General features: G+C 39.0%; 1 protein-coding gene across 2 annotated transcripts in view; it reads right to left on the bottom strand.

Moving 5' to 3' along the window:
- LOC141509781 (uncharacterized) overlaps nt 1-23927 on the bottom strand; it is a 31123-nt gene extending 7196 nt beyond the window's left edge. The window contains exons 1-5 of one of the 2 annotated variants that reach the window (XM_074219573.1): nt 23515-23927; nt 18071-19522; nt 15490-15575; nt 5920-6046; nt 5435-5530 (exon numbers count right to left, since the gene is read on the bottom strand). In XM_074219573.1, coding sequence (XP_074075674.1) covers nt 5435-5530; nt 5920-6046; nt 15490-15575; nt 18071-18473 — 712 coding nt within the window. In that variant the 5' untranslated portion in view covers nt 18474-19522; nt 23515-23927. Of the gene's footprint in view, nt 1-5434; nt 5531-5919; nt 6047-15489; nt 15576-18070; nt 23359-23514 lie in introns of those variants that run through there. The other variant, XM_074219574.1, reaches the window with a different exon arrangement.
- Nucleotides 23928-24374: the final 447 nt, after the last annotated feature.

The raw sequence follows: 24374 nt of genomic DNA, 5'->3' as shown, positions 1-24374 counted from the left end.
CTGTAGTGAGAACCTAAGTGAGGTAATGTCCACAGGACTTTTCCTGTGGAAGAGTCCCAAGCTTGAGAGTCTTCCTGTTTTAGGTATCCTAACATATTATATATAAAAACACAACTGCAGACAACTGGCTCATGTTGAAAAGACAAACAGATGCAAACTAAAGTTTTATTTTTATCTAAATAATGAAATAATTAAATGACCACAAGAGGAATAGTGCTCAGTCCTCAGATAGTACATTATCTGTACCTCTATTATGTTCATGGTTTATTTTGTAATATGATTTCTGTATATTTTGAATCTTCTGTTACTAGATCATTCACTCTTTGAGAACAGTTATTGTGTCTCCTTTATTTTCATGGCTTCATTGTCAGTCAGTCAGTAGGAGTTCATTAAGCACTTACTAGGTGCCAAAAAGTCTGCTACAGGCTAGGTATACAAAAAAGAAAAAAGAAAAACACTCACTGCACTCAAGGAACTCTCAATCTAAGGAAGCTATGTACAAAATTGCTTTATTCAAAATAAAATAGAAATCATTAACAGAGAACTGGAATGAAGAGGGTCTGAGGAAGATTAGAAGGTGGGGATTTAGTGGGGATTTGAAGGAGATGCAGGATAGCCTTCCAGGCAAAAGGGACATCCAGAGAAAATGCTCAAAACCAAGCCATTTAGTGTGGCACCATTATCCCTGATCTAGGAGTAAGTTATACTCCTGGGAAAGTAGGAGGCAGCTAGGATATGGAAGGCCCTGAATCCCAAACAGAGAATTTTGTATTTGATTCTGGAGGTAACAGAAGGCCCAGGAGTTTATTGAGTAAAGGGATTTTATGATTGGTTCTCTAATTTAGAAAAATCCCTTTACTGTTTAGAATGAGGAGAGACCTGGGCAGACAGATGCTCCAGCTGGTTCTTATAGTGGTCTAGGTCCCACACTACGTTGGTGGAAGTATTAGAGAAAGGAGTATATTAAAGAGATTTTCAATGGTGAAATAGTCAGATCTTGGCAATAACTGGATTTGGGGAGGGTGTCAGGGCAGGAGGGGCAGGGTAGGCAAGGAAGTGGATCGTGAGATGACCCCTAGGTTGAGTACCTATGCCTGGGAAGATGGAGTTGCCCTTGACATTTACATACAAGAGAAGTGAGGCAGGGCTTACTGGGGAAAGAAAAAACTAAAAATTTAGTTTTAGACAATTTGAGTTTAAGATGAACATCCAATTTGAAATGTATGAGAGGCAGTTGGAGATGTGACACTGGAGGTTAGCAGAGAGATTAGACAAAATAAATATATCTGAAAATCAGCACCATAATAATTAAATCCAGGGGCTCAAGATTAATCTTGTGAAATAGAGTAGAGAGTGATGAGAAGAGGATCTAAGACAGAATCCTGGGAGACCCCTATAGACAGAGGGTATAAACTGAATGAAGATCTCTGCACATAATAAGTACTTAATATACGTTTGCTAAATTATATTATGCTGAATGATGAATAAGATGACACAAGAAAAAGGTTCTGAAGCTATCATGGCTTTAACAAATGAATATATGATAAAGCTTTGTGATCTGAGAAGAGGATAGACAGGTACAAGCCTCATCTAGTAAAGAGGGAATATGGAAAGGAATCACTAGGAAAACAGAATGAAAAGAAGAGTTGAGGACTAACAGATAAATAGGTAAATAAGCAGATTGCTGGAGTCAATACTGGTACAGAATATAGGCCTTCATCACTTCACATCTAGATTATAAAAACAAAGTATCTACCTCCATTCTCTACCCTTGCCAATTTATCATGTACATAAGAGAAGAGCTTCACGTTTAGTATATCATTTCACAACTAGACTGGGAAAAGCAAAGGAACCAGATTTGAATAGAAGGTTAAGACCTCTGCCCAGATCTTATTGAGATTAAACCAACCCTTAATTTCTCCTTCTAGAGTGTTTGAGAGAGAACAGATTGATGCTATTATCACAGAACTCTGGAGAGTAGGAGACTCAAGCAGCTGGCACTTCTCTTATCCTCTGAGGCTCCAGATACCTCACCTGCATTTTTTTTTAAGTTTTTGCAAGGCCATGGGGTTAAGTGGCTTGCCCAAGGCCACACAGCTAGGTAATTATTAAGTGTCTGAGGCTGTATTTGAACTCAGGTACTCTTGAGTCCAGGGTCAGTGCTCTATCCATTGCACCACCTAGCTGCCCCTCCTCACCTGCATTCTTGACATTCAAAATGATATCTAATAAAACGAAAAGTCCATTCTGCTGCCACCACTTCCTGATTTCATTCATCAAAACCCTAACCCTACCAAGTTCCCCTCCTCCTTTGTCCTCTCCTTTTATTGTGCCTTCTGTAAATTTGAACCAATAATTTCCCTTCAAGAGTTTTTCCTCTTAAGTATTTAAAAGCTTGGTGCACTCCCATCACAAGATGTTACTTCTCTGGCCTTCATCTTCAGTGCTGTACCATTCTTCTATGCCTCCTCCTGACTGTATGGTTACTACTTAATCTCCTTGCTAACCCTGTGTAGCCCTCTCTCCTCCCTCATATTTCTCCACTCCCTCATACCCTCCAACTCTTCTCCCATCCCAGTTCATTTGGTAATCTCATCAGCATTCATGGATTCAATTGGTATTTTTTGTTATTTTGTTTGCTGTTCAATTATCACTTTTATGCTGATACTTCTAAAATTTATTTTTTCCAGTTGCGCCCTCTTCTGACCTGTAGTCTAACATCTCCAACTTCTTATCTCTGATGTTATCACCACCCCTAGTGCAGGCCCTCATTTCCTTATGCCTGGACTATTTTACTAGCCTGCTGGTTTGACTCCCTGCATCAGGTCTCTTCCCATACTCCAGTCCATCCTCCATTTAGTAATTAAATCTGAGTTTGTCTCCTTACTGTTTCTTACACAACATCCTCTATCTGGATATTTTCCTTGGCTATTCTCCATGTCTCAAACATTCTTCCTCATCTACATCAATTGTACTCCCTTTAAACACCTGCTAAAATCTCACCTTTTACAAGAAGCCTCTCCACATTCCCTCTAAATACTAGTACCTTCCATCTGCTGACTGTCACTAATTTATCTAATAACTTGTTTAGGTTGTTAGCATGTTGGTCTTCATTTGAACTTTGAGCTCCTTGAGACTAGGGAATGCTTTTTTTCTTTCTTTGCATCTCATGCTTAGCACAGTGTCTAGGACACATTAGGCACCTTGTAAATGTGTAATGATGGACTGATCAACACACTGAGCCAGAAGGAGTAAGCATTATAATATCATGCCTCATTACTGCTTCTAAAGCCTCTGCTACTATCACTTGGCAATCTTTCCTTCGAGGTTCACCTGAACCCTCTACATTAATCAATTGAAATTCTTGCTAGTTTTCTATTAGCCTCTATGTCATTTAAACTCTTTTTTTCAAAGAGTTCTTCCCATCTTATCTACTTCTTTATCTTTATAAGTTTCAATATCCATGTTAAGATGCCTCAAACTCACTGGGCTTCTCAACTATCATGATCTAATCTTTCATACTCTCTCAAACAGAAAGACATATCCTACATTTTCCCCCTCTGATAATCTTTTTCCATCTCTCATTCTGCCTCGCTTTTCCTAAACCTGTTATCCATTTAGTGCAATTACCATTTTCTTCTCCTTGTTCTCTCAATCAGCCCTGCTCTGATCTTTTTCTCTTTCACAGATTTAATTCTATAAATAACAATTCCAATGACATAATATCCCTGCTGTAGAATCTTTTTTCTTCTTAGCTTGTCATTATTTCCCATTAAATCTCAATCCTGGGCTACACTGTCCTATAAAAATATTATCAGGTATGCTAATACTCATAATGAGCTGAGATTAATAAGGAAAACTAGAAATCATCAAAATGGCTAGTGAAAATCTAGAAAAGGAAAGAGATGGCCAAGAGCCAGCAGAACTTGCTTCATCAAGATCAGAGATTCCCTTTTGGAATATCACATTGCCTTTGCTGAGATCCTTTCTAATTCTAAATTTCATTTATTCTTTGGTTCAGCTGCAATTTTTTTACCTTAACATTTCATCTGTCCCTGTGCAGTGCCACAAGCAATTTTTTGACCATAGCATTTCATCTGTCCCCATGCTGTGCTTCAAATGCACCTCCTGTTTTTGTCAACTCACTTGCAAAAATCCCCCCCCCCCCCCCTTAAGGCTCAGTTCAAATGTTCTCACTGGTAGGAAGTCTTTTTTTCTGATTCTTTCAGAGGTCACTATTTTCTCCTTCCTCAGAGTGTCTTATTATATATACATGTGTTGTAATATTTGCATTGTTAATGTACGTAATGGGGCCAGCTAGGTGGCACAGTGAATAGAGCATCAGCCTTGGAGTCAGGAGTACCTGGGCTCAAATCCGACCTCAGACACTTAATAATTACCTAGCTGTGTGGCCTTGGGCAAGCCACTTAACCCCATTGCCTTGTAAAAAAAAAAATTACCTAGCTGTGTGACCTTTGGCAAATCACTTAATCCCATTGCCTTATTAAAAACTAAAAAAAAAAAAAACAAACAAAAACCCAAGATACATAATATTTCCATGGTGGCTAATGATCGCTTTAATGAGATGCATTCAAACTAGTTCCTGGGAATTCTGAAGTACAAATCTAATCCCTAGGGGAAATGATATATTTGCAATTTCAGAAAATCAGAATAGACAGTGGAACTTGAAATCATGAACTCTTTACTGGTAAATACTGTGCAAGTCTGTAGGGGGAAAATTCTAAATTTCAAGTATTATGATCCCATATTTTATTTGGAAGACAGGGATTGTTTAATTTCTGTCTCTATGTACCCAGCTCTTAATACAGTGCCTTACATATCAGAAGTTCTTCATGTCTGTTGAATTCAACTGTTGAAATTAATACTCTAATCTCCCCTGTCCATTACACTTTATAGGAAAAGGAAGAATTCTTCAGTCAGACATTTAAAAGTCCTTGAAATATGATTGAATCCTACTTAGTCAACTTCAGATCTCACATTTAGAAGCAAGCATCCTCCAATGAAGTCAGGCCATGCTTCTTCATTCTGCCCTTCCCCTACCTGCCTTCTTTCTCTTCCTCCTTACAGTGTTTTGCTATTTAAAGCTATTTAACTTTCACACATGTCCAAGGCCAGTAAACCAATTTCATGCTTTGAAACAGTTCTCCTCTGAGCTGAAGCAGTGACTACACATGAATTTGCCAATCTTTATGTACTCACTGTATGCTCTGAGGAGTGAGACAAGGAAACATCTTCTAGGAACAAGATAATCCCTAAGAAGGGTAAAAGAGACAGCTCTCCTGGGCTCTAGCTAAATTCTTAGCTGCTGTGAGGAAGGGTCTTCCTTCACCATTTCAAAGAGGCTTCAATTGTAACTGATCTGCTGAGCTGTTGCTTATAACAACTTCCACCTGCCCGGTTCTCTCTCCCTCACCTAGACAAGAGCCTTGGGTAACTTCTTTCTTCAAAGCCCATGGTGCTTCTCCTTGCTCCAGTTGGAAGATCATGTCTGGTTTGGAAACTGGAAGCCCTAATCATTCAGAAAAAAAAAGCAAATGTGATGGGAGAGAAATACAGACCATCTCAGTCCATTCCATTGCAGACAAAAAACATGAACTATGAAGATCTAAAACAGGAATTATTCACTTGAGGGGAAATAATGTTTTCTGCATTTTAAAAACATTATTCTGGGAAAGCATTCATAGGTTTCACCAAATTGTCAAATTGGGTCCTCTAAAATAAAAAAAATTGTCAAAGCTCCTGGCCAAAAGATTGATATAAAGTATCTAGGAAGGCCACTCTGAAGTATGGAAATTTAAAAATTCAGTTGAACACTTTGGATACTTTACGATCTCTGGCATATGAAGGTTCAAAAAATACAAAGAACAGATTTTGAACTATGGGGGAAGTTCTCCTTACCCAGAGAGATCAGATTCTGATAGTTGTTCAGTATTACTTCTCTGTACAGATTCTGCTGAGAAGGGTCCAGTTGTTCCCATTCTTCCCAGGTAAAGTCCACAGCCACATCTGGGAATGTTATTGCTTCCTGAAACACCCAACAGGTACCTTCCTTGGTCATTGCAAAGGAGAGGATTACAGCCTATACACAAAGTAGTACTCTGTTTTGAGGGTTCTTTCAAAGGATTCTGTCACATGGGTAACACATGACAGACTCTGCTTCACTTTGTATTAGATTTTAGGAGATATACATAGTTCTGATTTATTAATAAAACTTCCCTTTAAACATTGTCTTACCTGAGTGAAAATTAGATTTCCAAACCACAGAATAGAAATACTTGTTTATACAATCTTAGGATCAGAAATCTACTCAAATATTAATTTCCAAATAGCTTTAAGAACAATGCTTTGAGGGTAGCAAACTGTTTTCCTCATGGAAACTCAGTGAGGGAGCTATTATTGTTACTGTTGCTGTTGTTGTTCCAGACCTCTGAATTCATGAGGGTAGGAAACTACCTCAACCAGGGTGATCTGCTACTGTTCTGCAATTTCTAATGCTAGAACACTAAGAGGTCTAGGAACTCATCCAGTCACTCAGCCAGACAAATGTTCAGTGCTCTTTCCACAACATCATAAGACCTTTATAGGAGCACACAACAGAGTAATTAGTATCTATTACTATTAAAATATTCTTGCTAATGAATACAAGATACTATTGTCCAGAATCTTTTCATAAAAATAGCTAACATTTATTTCGGGTATAGTGAATGGACTTGTGATTGAATTAGTATTGATAATAACCTCTTTGAATGTTGGTCAGCATCATCTCTGAAACTTAAAAAGAATATTTAATAGAGCTGCCTAGAGCACTGAGATTTGTATAAGGTTATTCAGTCAATATGGGCTAGAGGTAGAACTTGAATTTGGGTGTATATGGTTTGAGATTGACTTATTCTCCACTAAGCCATGATATTTGAAAATGTAGTACTTTATTAGTACTAATGGAAATTTACTATTTTATGTATCAGTTGTAAACAACTTTATACAGATTATCTGATCTCATAATAACATTATAAGGTACAAGTTCAGGAAACGGAGGCAAAGAACTACATATGACTTTCTTATTATCAGTGACCAGATTTGAAATTAGGCAATCCTAACCCAAATTTAACACTGTATGAAAGATTTAGGTTTTCAATATCTCCCTGTTTACAAAAATAATTCATTTTTTAAAAAATAAGTTTTGGGGCGGTTAGGTGGTACAGTGGCTAGAGCACTGGCCCTGGAGTCAGGGGGACCTGAGTTCAAAACTGCCCTCAGACACTTAATTACCTAGCTGTGTGGCCTTGGGCAAGTCATTTAACCCCAATGCCTTGCCAAAAAACTCTAAAAAAAAGTTTTAATTTTTGTTTCCTTTATTTCCCATGTATCCCTCCTTTTCCTCCTAGAGAGTTAACCCATGTGACAAACAGTATTTTTTACAGACTAACAATAGAAAACAAAAATCAAAGGGTATAATCTAATACATATGAAACTCCAATCTCCAAGAAAGGATGATGATATTTGTCCTTCCTTCTCAAAGAAGACCATGACAGCAGGAAGATGATGCCATGACACGCATCTGAATTGGATCTGAGTGGTGGTGCAGGGGGGAATGTATCATTCTTCTGTCAGTTTAATTTTTGTTATTACATATGGTTTTTTATTTTGCTGACTTCAGTCTGCATCAGTTCATGCAGATCTTTCCACACTTCTCTGTATTCATCACACACTTCATTTTTCATAGCACATTAAGATTATATTACATTTCTATACAATTTGTTTAGCCATCTCCAATTGATGGAGTTCTGTTTAGTTTCCAATTCTTAACTATCATTTATCATTGATTTTATTTGCACCTAAGCCTGTAACTGAGTTTCTAATTCAAAGGGAATGAACATTTGAATAATTTTATTTGCATAATTTCAAATTACTTTCCAAAATGTATCATTTTGTCAGATGATTGATTCTTGTCCTTTGTTATCGAAGATCAAAATGACATCACTATATTAGAGAAAAGTTACAGTATGTCTGACTGTGGCTGATCAGATCAATACAAGCTCAAAATGCTCAATCACAGATCAGCCCTACATTGGTTACTCTAAACTTATGCAGTTCATGTTTCCTTTGAGTTTCGTCTTGTTCATAGAGCATAGCACCCTTTCTGATGAAGGCAGTCCTGTGTCAGTGTATCCTATGCTGCACAATCAATTCCAAAGTTCTTAAGAGAGCCCTTCAGAACTACCCAGTATCATTTTTCTTTTCTTCCCAAGAAGATTTGCCCTCTGTGAGTTATCCATAAAATAGTCTTTTGGGCAAGTATGTTTGGTCATTTTGTAGCTATACCAATGATGTGCCTATCTTTCCACAAATCCCCCCAGCATTGAATGTTATCATATTCTGTCATTTTGTCAATGTAGAGAATTGGAAATGAAGCTTCATGGTGATTCCAATTTGTATGTCTATTATTAATGATTTGGAACTTTTCTCATGTGAATACTCTGCATTCTTTGAAAAAAAATTGTTCATATCCTTTGATGATTTGTGTTTGTGCTTCATTTTCAAAGACTACAATATTAGGGAGGTGGTGCCATGACAAGCATGTGAACTGAACTTGAGTGAAGGAGTGCTGAGCAGCCTCACTTTTCCCTCCAGTCATCTGGGTCTAGTAGCCAGATATAAATCAGGATGACTGGAGATGGCCCTGGATGTGGGGCAGCTAGGTTAAGTAAATTGTCCAAGGTCACACACAGCTAGTAAGGTGATAGAAGCTAGATTCAAACTCCTGTCCTCCGTGATTCCAAGACCAGTGCTCTATCCACGGTGCCACGTAGCTGCCCTCCTCTATTTTGTTAAGGAGATTACATAAAGTGACCCTTTCCCTCACTCTTGAGTCCCTCTTCTTGTCTGATATACCCTGCTTCCTTTCTCTGCCATTTCCAAAAAGAATTTCTCTCATATTCTTCATTCTTCACTTTCTCTCTTTAAACCTTTATTCCCAGATTCATGATTCTTATTTGTCTGGTTTCTTTTTCCCTTGTATTCTTCATGTTATCAAAGATTCCAAGATATCCATTCTAGGGTCTTTTAGTGATGTCTGTCACTGCATTCTGAGGCCAATTATAACAATAACAATGATAATTATAGCATGTAACATAGCACTTTATAATTAGCATCTGATTCTCACAACACCCTGAGAGGTAGATGCTATTATTATCCCCATTTTACAGATGAGGAAATTGAGCCAGAGATTAAGTGACTTTTCCATAGTTAATAATCTGAGGTCAAATTTGAACTTAAGTCTTCCTGACTCCAGGTTCAGTGCTGCTTCATTCACTCTGTCTCATGGAAAGGCATCTTCCCCTCCATTTCTTGATTATGCCATTCAACAATGATCTATCCCCTCTCTAGTTGGCTTCCTTCCTCCACCTGATTAGAAATCTCCCTGTGAACATGCTCTCATTCCTTCAGGTTTCAGATGTCCCCAGAAAAGATTTCAATTCTTCAATTCTTCCCACCCTTTGATTTACCCTAGCACATGCCAACTTTTCGAGCACCAGATACACTAGATTTTACTCAGTGTAAAGTCCTTATCTCCCTTGACCACCCATTTCTCTTCACTCATAGAAACATTCATCAGTGGAACTCTTTCCTTCTCTCTTCTCATTCACTACAATGTGGGATCTTTTTCTGAGATCAAAAGGATCATATTCTGCTCTCAATGCTTGTCTTCAATCTAATCTAAGCCTGGGATATCACATACTCCTCTCTACTTCCCTTTTTATATATGTTTAACATAGTAGTACAAAAGCAAGAATTTCCTGCAGGCTGGGAATTGCTAGGTTCAATCCATAATATTGTCACCCACCTCTTCATGATTACCTGTACCAGATTCCTACCTTTACTCCTGTCTCCTTATACACTTAAAATTCCCCTACTGGTCTCTCCATTGCTGTTACTGTCCTTGTCTGCTACATTTATTCACTTCTGCTGCATTTGTTTTTTGGGCATGTTCAAGAAGCAAATTAATCTGTTTACTCTTGTTTTTTTTTTTTTTCTATCAAGTTTCAATCTTCTTTATTATATTCATGTTATATCCTGTATGGGTAGTTTCATATTTTCAGGTCAACTTGGGCTGCATCCTGAGCTCCAAAGCTCTTCAGAATTTATTCTTCCATTTCTTCTTAGTTTTTCTAATGGTTGTGGAGTAGTCTTGAGTTATTTGAATAGATTTCCCCTTGTATTTAAGTATCTTTTCCTGATGGCTTACAGAACTTGTTTCAGAAATGAATTGTTAAATTTAACCACTGTCTTGAAGTTTGCAGCCTTGGCCTTTTTTCCCCTGAAGGCAATCTGTTAACTCCTTGAATTAGAATTCATTTTTAATGTTCAGAAGTTCTAGACAGTTCTCTCTTATTACTTCCTTCATAATCATTTTTTTGTCCTGTCATTTTCTAGACCTATGATCATCCTTAGGATGCCTCTGAACTTACTTCAACTTCAGTATGTTTTGCTTATATACCATATTTTCTTTCAATGTTCGTTTCTCTCTGTCTAGGGTTTTCTTTGGTTTTGTGTATTTATATTCCCTACCTATTTTTCTGTTTCTTTGGTGAGACTTGTGATTGCAGATTCAAAATTTTCCAGTATCCTGTTATTTTTACTTGCAGGACATGAATTTTGCACTCAGAATTCTCATCTCTTTTAAACCACTTGGGAGCAGCACGTTCTACTCAAATTCCTGTTTCATCAAGTGTTGGATCATCATTTTATTTTCTTGTTGCCCAGATCTGGAAGTCATTTCTTTATTATTTTGTTGAGTTGTTTATAATGAATATATCCCTACTCCCCAATCCACTATCTTCCTTATTAGTTGCTTTCTGAATCCCTCCCTTCTGATTGTTATTTCTTCAAGGGCTGGATTTGAGTTTCAATGGTCACCTAAATGGACATTTTATGGATCACTGTCTGGGTCTCTTTCCCAAATGACTCGTGTGTAGTCAGAATTAGTCCCAGATAAATGCTGTGCTTTCTCACAAGATTGGTGGAGTGTTTCACAGGTCCCCAAATGTGATGTCTCATCGTGGTAACCTGTTTCATTCCCTCTGTTCCTAAATTCTCTAGCCTAGCACTGGTATGCTCACATCTGCTTTCCCAAGCACCTGTTCTTCTTGTTTATAGACCTTGGTAATCTTTTGCTCCTGAAGGTCTGTGGTCAACCTGGCTGCCAAGGTCTAAGCAAACTTCCACAGTAGTAAAAGTCTCTACAGCAATGAGAAGGAGAGAGAAAATTGGGTACAGAGGTGAGTTTTGATATAAACCTGGTTTGCATACTCATTTCCTATAGTGTAGGAGGTGGGAAGGGTGCTTGCTAATGAACTCAATGTAAGTAAACACCAATTTCGGGGGAGGGGTGTTTCATCTTCTTTTGGACTCTAGGTGTTTTAGACCATGGAAACAACTAAAGTTATTTCATTTTTGGTGTAAATAACTATTTTGGAAAGTTCAGGAAGGCCACAGAGATTGGAAAAAAATGTCATGTCTACCATCTTGTTGCTCATATTACCTGGAAGTCCCAATAATTCATTTTTGATCCATGTAGTCTTGCTAAGAATAAAAAAAAAAATAAAATCCCTGTAGAGTGTTTACTACCCTGAAAGTGGTAACACCTCACATTTTAGCTAAGCACTTTTAAATAATCTGGCGTGCAAACAAATTACTCTGCTGGCTTTTCTTCACAGATGACACTCCATGCCTATATACTCCAAGCCTTTGCAATGGCTGTCTTGAAAGTCTGGAATGCTCTCCCTCATTTTCTTCTTTTAGAAGTCCTACTTTCCTTCAAAATTCAGTTCAATGCTACCTCCTTGAAGACCACCTTGATTCTATCAGATGTTAAAGCCTCAGTCTGAAAAGTACCTTGTATTTTATCTTGTATATCATGTCTTCCATGAAAGAATGCCAACTTCTTGAAAGTAGGACGTTTCATTTTTCTTATATTTCCAGTGTCAAACAAAATGCACTTAACAAATGTTTGTTTATTAATTTTATTTATATTTTTGCACTCATTGTACAGTTACAGCTTCCAACCAAACTCAACTATAGGGCAGACATAATCGTAGTGTTTCTAAATAGATCTTCTCATCCATTCACTCTAGAGCTTTATCTCATCCATTTTTTCTTCCTTAGGGGCTAGGTCTAGTCCCTTCTAAATCCCAAAGTCCTACTGTGTGTGTGTGTGTGTGTGTGTGTGTGTGTGTGTGTGTGTGTGTGTGTGTAGTATAATCCTTGTTGATAAGTATCTGACTCTTTGTGATTCCATTTTTATGGAGATTTCTTGGCAAATAAACTGAAGCAATTTGCCACAATTCTAGGATCAGATAATACTAGAAAAAAAGAAACTTTGGTTATTTTTACAGAGAAGGCTTCTCACAATATCCAGGAACTTTGTGATGAATTGTTTGGTCAAGGATAGTCATGACCCAAGGCAAACTACAAATGATCCTCAGTGTGGCTACCTACAGCTTCTATAGCAGAAATGAGGGTAAACCATATTAAGAATTACAGTTGTAAAGAGTATATCAAAGATTAACCCAACTACTGGCACTCCAAATGTGAGGTGTTTGTCTTGTGACTGATGATAAAACATTCTACTGAAGAAAATGAATGTCATTTTGAAATTCTTAATATACATGGAACCAAAAGACAAAAATGTAACTAAATGGAAGGTTAACTCATGGAATCTCCTTTAAGATAAAAGAGCTTCTGAAATTGATTAATCAATTCACATATCCAAAGGTAAAAAAAACATGTCATTTCATAAGCCCTTGGAATATCTCAGAATTCTAGTTTTATAAGAATGAACCACCACACCATCACAAAGGTCTCATTTGCTCCTTCAATGCTTTATACTGTCTTTACCTTGTAGGTTCAGAGTGGCTTGTCTCACTTGTTAGAATGTGAACTCTTTAAGGATAGGGAAGTTTTTTTTGCCTCTTTTGTATCCCTGAAACTTAGAAACAGGAAACATAATAAACACTTAATAACTATTTTTAAATGAGTCAGAAAAAAAAATCTTCCCATCTTCATGATAGAGGGAGGGACCATAAGTGTCAGACAATGAACAAAAAATAATCAAGACTCTTTATTGGTTCCTTATGGAAAATTTGTTTTTCTCTTAATTTTTAAAAGCAAGGATTATAAGGGACAGTCAGAAATTGGGGTCATGAAATGGTGGTAATTGGAGGTGATAAAAAAATCAAAAATTGTCAATAAAATTGTATTTACGAATTAACTACTGATCTTAATGGACCATCTGCAAAATAAATATTTATAATAATCACAAGATGTATCAAGACCATTGCTAAAGGTATGAGACAGAATAGGTAGGTAGACTTCCATAAATTATAAACTGTAGACTCAATGACAGTCCACATCTTTATAGTTGTGCAAGGGTTTGAAAGTGCAAAAAATATAAGATCCCATTTTGCTTTTTTTGGTTGACTACAATAATGCATTTTATTCAGTAGAACAAAATGTCACTCTCTTCTAATGAACATCAAAAATGACTACATCAGAACCATATGAAATACTGTGAAAGATGAAAAGAAATAGCTTTATTCTTTTGCACTCTGATTAACATCACCCAATTAATAAGAAAACATTCATTTGCCAAAGATGTGTGCCACTGACACAGATGATGTCCAGTGAAGACTTTAAATGTAAAAAATACTTCCTGAAAGATGTTGAGGTTCTTTAGATGATTTTTTTTGTGGATAATGTTTATTGTTTGCATTAAGTCCCTGAACACTATAGAACCTCCCAATCTCCAGATCCACAATCCCACAAAAGTTAAGCTTAGTTATCTATACAGGAAAATCTAAGCAGAAGATCACCTAATGTCAGGATTATGATATACAATTTTAAGAATAGTTTATAAAATCGTTCCAGCATTTTTATCTTGGATAGATTCTGCAATTGGATAATAAAATAGCACGAGGAAGAGATAAGATGGCTTGTGTGAGAAAATTTTGTAGAGATTTTCATGAACCAATGTTGTCCCTCAAATATTTATGATATTTTAATATCATTATTCTTCAGGTGATACTCTATGGCTGAGAGTCAGAGAAAATTACAGCCTCCAAAGAGTTAGTTCTGTGTCACTTACAAAGCAATGAGAGATACTAGTTGGACAGGAATGTATTACTGAATGCAAAGGATGATACAAGAGATCTATGAATGGAAAAGAAGGTGGGTCTTTTACACATCAAGAGCAAGGGCTAACCAATGGGCAGCCCATTGGCATCCACCAAATGTCAAGAGATCTAGAGGAAGCCTTTCTGCACATTGAATAGAAGATTTCTATAAGGACCTGGATAAGAGCTGTGCAGAATGAGAGGTTACAGTTGGGATGTGATCTGTAACGCTGGAAGAAACACTCATATCAATGAGATCAATAAAATAGATCTATAAGATCCATCAAATTCTGCAAATGTATGAATTCAAAGAAGGCCAAGATCAACCTGAGGCAGAATAATAAAGGCAGATTTTATGAAAAAGAGATCAGACTTCAGGTCTCAGAATCCCAGAGTTGGAAGAGACCTAAAAATCCATTCAATGCAGAACTACTGTAGTATACCTGACAAGTGGTCCTCCAGCCTTTGATTGAAGATCTCCAAAAATAAAAACCCATTACTTCCCAAGGCAGCTTACTCTACTCTCAGATAATCTGTTAGCAATTTTTCCATATAAGAGGGTCTTATATGGAATGTCTTAGCAATGTCTCCCATTACTGGGGAAATAAAGACAGGAATCAAACAATCCAAAATCCTTATGACAGCACTGAAAGATTTTTTACAATTTTATTCCAATCAAGTGAATACCACTTCTGATCACAAACCATCTGATTTATCCAGGCTAGTTTGTACTGGTTTTTGCCAATGTCCTCTCAACTCCGAGCCTTCCCTCCTATCTCCTCCCAACCCACTGATATTCTCCAACTAATTATCTTTTATGTTTCATGAACCCTTGTTTACCCATTTAATCCTAAATTGATCTGTCTCTAATAAACAGATAGAACATTTATTGCCTGTAGCTCAGTTTTGCTTTTACTCAAGCATTTTCCTGGGCCCCGTTAAAAAATGTTTCATTCTGCATTGGCCCAGTCTCCACTTCAGATGCTTCTCCCAATGATGTGAGGTTCAAAGAATGCAAAGGTTATCTCTCAGTGCTACTTTCACAAATTTCACATATCTTACAGAATATGATCACTGATTATGCTGAAAAGAGCTGCTGAATAAATGAGTTAATGTTGGGTAAAGTAGAGGGAGATAATCAATTGGAGACCATTTCACAAAGAATACACCTCAGAAGGATCACTTGAGTGGTGGACAACCAGAGCTCAAGTTTCTAAATAAGTTTTCACTGGGGCAAAAAGTTATCAGCTCTAAGGGACTGATTTAGTGTTTAAAGGATACAGAAATTCCAACCTACCTGGGCCCTGGTTGTCAGGAACATGGAGCCATGTCCCTCCTCAGGGCTCCCTTCATGAACAAATGCAGCATCCTCAGAAGATAGAGCTAGGAAGGAAAATGTAGATCAGTATTATCTTACAATTACAGTTACCCTTTTGTCCCCTTACAGGTTTCCTTCCTTAAAGGGGAGCAACACTATTTTTTCAATTCCAAGCACCTATCAATTCCTCTGAATTGAAGAAGGTCCCGAGAAGACTCTATTGAGACCAAATAGGGACAATATAAACCTACCTAAACTCATTTCTCTGTGTTGAGTTGCCCCCCTCTCCAATCCCAATATCATTTAGATTTCATTCCCTGTCTCTAGCTGTCCCAATCTCTTAGACCCATTCCCCTTAACTGAAATGTATTTATGTCCCACTTTAAACTGGCTCTCTGGAATGCCTGCTCCAGATTTGCTTTTGATCTTAAATTGTTTCCCTAACCACTCCTTTCATCTTTTGGCTAACACTAAGACCTGGTTCCCTCCTAATTACACAGTCTCCCTGGACTCTCCAGCAGGAGCTGTACTTTCACTCATTGTCCCCAACTCACTGATTGAGGTAAGGGCGTTGCTCCCCACTTCTACTTCCATCAATCAATAATCTTTCCTCCTTTGAGGTTTACTTAAAGCACAAAGTACCACTGAATCAACGTTCTGGCAGCTGTTGTCTACCAACTACTAAACTATTTCCTTTTCTCAAAGAGTTCCATTGCCTGGCTAGTAGCCTTTCTTCTCCTTTATAATTCCTGTACTCATACTGGAGGATTTCAACATACATTTTGGTACTCTCTTCCAAGAACACAACTCCCAGTTCCTCATATGTCACAGTATTCATTTCATCCCACTTAAGCCACAGATGGTCTGACTTTGATCTTTACCATCACACACAAATGTCCATGTTCATTAATTCTAAAATTCCTATATTTGATCACAGACTATTGCTATTCTTTCTATCTCTTCCTTGCAATGTTAAACCTTGTTCTTCATCCAAATCTTTGACCTCCAATCTCTCAAACTAGATGGCACAGTAGATAGAAAAGGATGGGCCTGGACTGAGAATTGCCCGAGTTCAAATCTAGCCTCAGATCCTAGCTGTGACCCTCATTTACCCTCTGCTGACCTCAATTTCCTCACTTGTAAAATGGAGATAACAGCATCCACCTTGCAGGGTTATGTGAGGACCAAAGAAGAGACCTGTAATATCCCATATTCAATTTGTTGCCAAGATCTATTTTACCTTCATAACGTTTCTTGCCTACTTCTCTTCTCTCTTCTGAAATTTCCAACATCTTGGTCTAGGCTCTCATCACCTAACAATCGGACTATGGCAATAATGAACCAGTACATCTCTCCACTGAAGTCCATGCTCCACTCAGTGATCAAGAGATATTTCTCAGGGCAGCTAGGTGGTGCAGTGGATAAGAGCACCAACCCTAGAGTCAGGGAGGACCTGAGTTCAAATCCAGCCTCAGACAATTAATAATTATCTAGTTGTGTGATTTTGGGCAAGTTACTTAACCCCACTGCCTTGTAAAAGCAAGAGACAACAAAAAAGGAGATTTCTGAAGCATCTGACCATATCCTTTTCCTCCACTCCCAAACTCAATAAATTCCAGAGGCTGTAGTTCCCCATCACATCCAGGATCAAATATAAAATCCTCTTTATCATGTTCAAAGCCCATTGTAATCTGTCTCTGCTCCTTCCTTTCCAGCTTTCTTACACTTTATTCTCCTCCCCACCCCAACCCTATAATCTATGATCTAGTGACATTGGCCTCCCTGATATTCCTCAAGACCCTCATCTCCTTTTGGCATACTTCCATAGACTGGTTTCCATGTCTGGAATCCCCTCCCTCCCTTCTCTGTCTCCTGTTCCTCAATGTAAAAACTGATGTTTAAAAATCAAGAGACATAATTGGATACATTGCTCAACTGTAAAAATCGCTAAATAATCTGAAATATGTAAAATCAACTCCTTTGTCAATGACATTCTAATTTAACAAAAAAATAGTTTGAGGACCTCTTCTCCTTTTTCAGATTTATAAGGAAAAAAATGTACTTATTTTGTGGTCATAATTACTCAATTCCTCATGGTAATAACCATATTTGGGCAGGTAGGTGGTTCAATGAATAGAGTACTACACCTAGAGTCAGGAAAACTCTCATTCTTGAGTTCAAATCTGGCCTCATACACCTCCTAGCTATGTGATCCTGGTAAGTTCCTTAACCTTGTTTGCCTCAGGTTCCTCATCTGTAAAATGATCTGGAGAAGAAAATTAAATTCAGCATAAATATATTCCTGCCGAATTTGGAAGCTTCAGCTTCAATGTCCAAGTCAGCAGAGTATGCATGGGAAGGCATAAAACATGGATGGGGGCACTTACTAAAAGGTTTCAATGATTATCAGGCTCCACCCTCTTGTAGATCTTATATTAGCTGCCATGTAATTTTAAACACTGATATTCATTGCACACATTAAGCAGTATCGCGTTCTCCCTGAACGACCCATTACAGGATGTTTATTTTTCCCCCTACTCAGCCCATTGGGTTGTCTCACCTCCTTCCTCTAGAATTTGAGCCAGATCTTCTACTAAGGTCACGACCTCCTCATTCTTCTTTGGATTTTGTGATTTCACCCAAGCTCTGACTTCCCCAGGCAGAATTGTCAGAAATTGTTCTAGAACCAACAACTCCAGGATTTGTTCCTTTGTATGAATTTCTGGTCTTAGCCATTGAAGACAAAGTGCCCGAAGTTGGCTCAGGGCCTCAAAAGGACTAACTCCTTCTGGGTATCGAAAAAATCTGAAGCGCTGTCTAGAAGCTTCAAAGTCAGACTTCTGTTCTCCTTGTATGGTTTCTTGATTCCAGGAGACATTAACTCCCAGGATTCTATCTTGATCATAAACAGTAGGAATTTGAGAATCTGGATATATAACCATCTTTTTCTTTCGAGGCATCATTTCTCCAGGCAAGGTCTTCACTGAGAAATTAAAACCTAACTCCACCAAAGAATTAACCTTTTCCAGACTCAAAATGGGCACTTGTATACACAACCAAGAGGAACTGCTGGCCAAGAATGATCAAATAAGGAAGACGAACCCAGTAATCTCAATCACATAGCTTAAACCTTGGACCTTAGAGGAACAGAAAAATGGCCAACAAACTGAGCAACAGGGCAATCTTTTCTTGAACAAGCTGTAAAAAAGATCTCTTGCTTTTGGTTCAGATACATACAGCAATATAGACATTCACAAACAATGCAGGCACTGAAAAAATATGTAGTTATTTAGTCCCCAACTTTTCATACAAACCAGGAAGACTCTAAAACTGCCTGACGACAAATACACACAAAAAGCTGGGGAAAGGGAAACAGCCTTGAATCAAAGACTTGAAATGCACTACATAAATTTATTGAATAATAAACTAAGGGTTTTTTAAAGCTTCCAATAAATAAATACATTATATTTAACATGGTATCTAATAGCAGCATTAAAAAGAATCAAGAAAATTAATTTCTAGAAAAATTTTTTCCTCTTGACAGAAACTCCAGTCATTTATGGTTTCCAACTGAAATGTCAAGTTTTCACATGTGAAATAGGCAAAATATCTATTTGTTCTGCATATTAAAGATGGTATGTATCCCAGTGCATTGTAGGCCATGTAGGTGAGATAGCAATTGAGAGGGACATAAGTATTAAAGTATTTTTAAAAGACCCAAACTTCATGTCTGAATCCTTTGATACCTAAGCAAAAACACCAGTTAAGGCTCAGTCACCTTTGCCAAACACCAACAAACCCTGTCACCTCAAATCATCTCTTCCAAAGCAATTTACAAACAGAAGAAAAAAATCTTCCATCCTACTCTCTTCATTTTCTCTTTTGTAATGGAGAAGTAGTGTTGGACTGGTAGCAGAAGAACACTGGGCTAGAATCTTGATGCTAACATTCAGCAGCTTCTTGGACTTGGGTAAATCAATCCACCTTCCTTTTTGAGCTGCAACTTTCTCATCTGTAAAATGGGGGTAATAATAATTGAATTACTTACCTCACAGGATTATTCTTAGGAAATCATTTACAAAGCTTAAAAATCTATGGAAATGGTGGGGCAGCTAGGTGGTGCAGTGGATAGAGCACTGACCCTGGGGTTGGGAGAACCTGAGTTCAAATCTGGCCTCAGACACTTACTTAGCTATGTTGACTTGGGCAAGCCACTTAACCCCATTGCATTGCAAAAACCTAAAGGAAAAAAAAAATCTATGGAAATGAAATAACCCTTTTCCTTTTATATTCTTATCTCTGACTCTCTGACTTTATGAGATAATATATAACCAAATGAGAAATGAGATACTTGAAAAGGGCTTTGCAAATTGGAAAATTATCTATAAATAGTTGTGAGGGAGTTCTTTTCTTATTTTTTAAACTTTTTTTATTTTTATTTTCAGTTCCAAATTCTCTCCCTTCACCTCTCATTCACCTATTGATAAAGAAATATCACACTCATTATGAAGTCAGGCAAAACATATATGCAAATAAGTCATGCTGTTTAAAAAAAACAAGAAAAGTAAAATAAAAAATATGCTTCAATCTGCTGATTGAATTGCTGACAAGAGTTCATCAGTTCTCTCTGGAGGTATCTAGAATTTGTCATCATGAGCTCTTTGGAATTATAGTGGATTCAATGTATTGAGTAGAACAAGCTAACTATTTCCTAGTTGATTATTGTTACATTGTTGTAGTGTATACAATGGTTATCTAGTTCTATTCACTTCAATTTCCATGTCTTTCTAGGTTCTTTTGAAACCAAGCCCTTCATCATAGTCATATAACACACCATATGCAGCCATTTTCATACTGATGGACATCTTCTCAATTAGCAAATCATTGCCACTACAAAAAAAAAGTTGCTATAAAATATATTTGTGAATCCTTTCCACCCCCTCCTTGGACCTTTCTGGGTCACTGACATAGGAATAGTATTGTAGGATCAAAGGGTATAGACTGTTTTATAGCCCTATAGGCATAGTTCTAAATTGTTATCTAAGAATGACTGGACCACTTCACAATTCCTTCAAGAGTTCATTAGGCAGCACTTTTTAGGTAGTCTGACAGAGTCTTCATTAGTGATTTAGAGTATTTTCCAAATGGCTATGGCCAAGTTCAATTTCTTCTGAAAACTGTTCATATCCTTTGACCCCTTATTAGTTGGGCAATGGCTCTTATTTTTATAAATTTGGCTCAGTTAACAGATAAACTTGCTGAGGAACCTGTTTCTCAATTTCCTATTTTTCTTCCAAGTTTGGCTGCATTGGTTCTGTTTGCACAGAACCATTTTAATAAAATCAGAATTATTCGTTTTACCTCCGTGATCCTATCTTTTGTCTCACTGGAAATTCTTCCATCACCCACATGTATGATTGGTAATTTTTTTCTGCGTTTCTCTAATTTGCTTATATCATCCTTATGTCTAATCATATACCTATTTTGAGCTTTGCCTGGTATACACTGTGTGAGATGTTGGTTTATGCCCAATTTCTAACAGAAAGCTTCTGTTTAATGCTGCTGCGTTTGTCAGACAATGAGTTCTTGGAATTCATCAATTGTGATTGGTTACTTCTGCAGAGTATGCACCTAATCAATTACACTCTTTCTTCTCTGGTTCTAGAGTGTTTAAATGATGACTTCTGTCTACTACAGTTTGAGGTCTGGTACTGGCAGACTACCTTCATATTTTTTTTTCATTGATTCCTTTGATATTCTTGTGTTCTCCAGATGAATTGTTATTTTTTCCCTATAAATTTCCTATAATTCTTCATAAGCTTTATTGGCACAGCACTGAATAAATCTAATAAATAAAATAAAAATATATTAGCTCAGACTACCTATGAGCAATTAATATTTCTACAATTATTTAGATCTAACTTTGTCTTAAAAATTTTGTGATTCTATTCAGATAGTCCCTCTGAGTGTCTTAGCTGGCAGACTCTCAAATATTTTAAACTGCCTGCAAATTTTTAAAATGTAATTTCACTCTCTCTTCATGATGTTTTGTTGATAAAAATTTAGAAATGCTAATAATTTGTTTGGATTTATTTTATATACTGCAACTTTGCTGAAGCTGTTGTTTTAGCTGGATTTTGTTGTCATCATATCAACTAAAACAGTGATAGCTTTGTTCCCTTGTTGTCTATTGTTATTTCATCAATTTATTTTTTACTAATATAGTTAAATTTTCCTAGTATATTAATGACGAAAACAAGATTAAAGATGGACATCTTTCACCATATTGGAAAAAACTTCTAGATTGTTATTACAGATAATATTTGCTTTTGGTTTAGGTAGATTTGTCATTCAGTTGTGTCTGAGTCTGTGACCTTATGGACTTATTTTTTTTAAATTTTATTTATTTAAGGCAATGGAGTGAAGTGACTTGCCCAAGGTCATACAGCTAGGCAATTTTGTGGTTTTTTGGCAAAGATACTGGAGTGTTTTGCCATTTCCTACTACAATGTGTCCCCATTTTACAGATGAGGAATTAAGGGAAAATGACTTGCCTAGGGTCACACAGCTAGTAAGTGCCTGAATCCTGATTTGAACTCAGGTTTTCCTGATTCTTGGCCTAATGCTCTATCCATTGAGCCATTTAGTTGCCCTACGGGTAGACTAGTGTTGTTGGATTCAGGGAGACCTGAGTTCAATTCTGTTTTCTGACATGTACTAGCTGTGTGACTCTAGACAATCACTTTACCTTGTTTGCCTAAGTTTCCTCATCTGTAAATTTACTGGAGAAGGAAATAGCAAACCACTCTAGGATCTATGCCCCAAATGGGGTCAAGAGAACTCAGACATGATAGATAAAGAACCTCCTGATTCCAAGACCAGTACTCTATCCACTAACCTCAGCTAGCTGCCCCCAGGTAGATTTTTGTTGCATCCTTTCAGTCTTTTTGACTGCCTGACTCTTTTTTGACCCCACCAGAGGTTTCCTCAGCAAAGATATCATAGTGCTGTCCCTCCGTTCTCTGGTGCACTTTTACAAGAAACTGAGGCAAGGAGGATAACTTGTCCAGGGTCACATGGTCAGTAAGTATGAGGTCGCATTTGTATTCAGGAAGATGAATGTTGTTGATTCCAAGCCTAGTGCTTTATGCACCAAGCTGCCCCATTAGGCAGACAATACATATAATTTTAAGAAAAGCTCCATTTATTCTTATTCTAATTTTTAAAATTAGAAATAGATGTTATATTTGTCAGTTTTCTCTTATTCTATCATCATAATCGTTTGAGTCTTGTTATTTTTGTTACTGACATGGTCAATTATGCTTATAGCTTTCCTAATACTGAAGCAGTCTTGTATTCCTGGTACTTAGTCTCTTTGCTAGCAGTATAATAAAAAAAAATCTTAACTGAGCTTAAATAAAGAAATTAGCCTATAGCTTTCTTTTTCTGGAGCTTTTGCATTTTCTGGTTTAGGTATCAGAGTCATTTTTGAGTCACAGAAGGAATTTGGTAGTATTCATTTTGATACATTTTCAAATCGATGGTATAGAATTCTATTAAAGGGCAGCTGGGTGGTGGTGTGGTTCAAGCGCTAGCCCTTTAGTCAGGAGGTCCTGAATTCAAATCCAGCCTCAGACACCTGACACTTCTAGCTGCGTGGCATCGGGCCAGTCACTTCACCGACTGCCTGGCATTCGGGGCGTCTCCACTCATCCCAAGTCTATCCGGGGTCACCGAACCCGATGACGAGAAGGTGAGGCTGGTGACTCCGCCCCGCCGTCCCGTTCTTATGCCGGTGGCCGCATCGCCTCCCGGCCGCCGGTCTGGCAGGAGCGAGGGCGGCGCCCACTGAAAGCTCCGTGCCATGAAGGGAGGAACCCACAGCGGAACCTTCCCGGGAGGCAGCGGCCCCGCCCCCCGCCCAGGCAACTAGGAGGCCGCCCGCCCCCGCCGTCCACAGGCCCCAGCCCGGTCACACACGCCCAGAAACACGCAGACACTTACGCGCTCGCGCTCCCGGGTCATGGCGGCTCCTTTCTTCCCCGCTCCGCCTCCCGTTTCCCAGAATTCTCAGGGCGCCTCCTCCACCCGCCTTCTGCCCCCATTGGCCAGCGTGGCCCGCTCCGTGCTCCCCTCCGAGTTCCTGATTGGTCAGCGCTCGGGCCTTCTTCGCGGCTCGCCATCGCGGGCTCCTCCCGTCGGTGTTCCCTGACTGGCGGAGCTGGCTCTAACACCAGCCAATCATATCGCAGACCTCTTTCCCGGCGGAATGACTTCGGTTGTCTTGGTTCCGCCAGGCGCTCAGCTCTGAATAAAGACTAAATGGCGCTTCCTAGGCCCGGGCCCGGGAGGGAGGGGGAGCTGAGCTGCCTCTGCGCGGCCAATCAGGGGACGCGCTCCTCCCGCCAATGGGGGCGCCCTTTCCTGCACCAATCCAAACCCTCTCCCCCCTTGGCCTCCCCTCCTTCCCGCCACTCTCTGGCGGGCCGCACGTGGGACCTGGCCCTCCGGCCCCCTCCCGGCCCCCCCCGCCCCCTCCCGGCCCCTCCCGGGCCCCTCCCGGCCCCCCCGGCCCCCTCCCGGCCCCTCCCGCCCCCCCGGCCCCCCCCCGGCCCCTCCCGGCCCCCCTCCTGCAACACGCGCGGCCCTTGGTCTCATCTGAAAGTGGGGCGCGAAGGCGCTGGTCGCGGTCCGGCCCGGGGTCCGGCCCCGGGGGCGCGCGGGCCCGGCGTGGGGGCCGCCGTGCCCTGGGGTGTCCCCGCTGCGCAGAGGGCACTGGCCCCACAGGAGGAGCCCGCGGGGCGGACGAGGCTCCCTCCGCGGCAGCGGCCTCCCTGGGCCCGGCTGGCCCCGGGCTCCTCGTC

Source organism: Macrotis lagotis, chromosome 1 (assembly GCF_037893015.1).
Source record: "Macrotis lagotis isolate mMagLag1 chromosome 1, bilby.v1.9.chrom.fasta, whole genome shotgun sequence".
Classification (NCBI taxonomy): Eukaryota; Metazoa; Chordata; class Mammalia; order Peramelemorphia; family Peramelidae; genus Macrotis; species Macrotis lagotis.
This window is presented reverse-complemented; position numbering and strand designations above follow the sequence as displayed.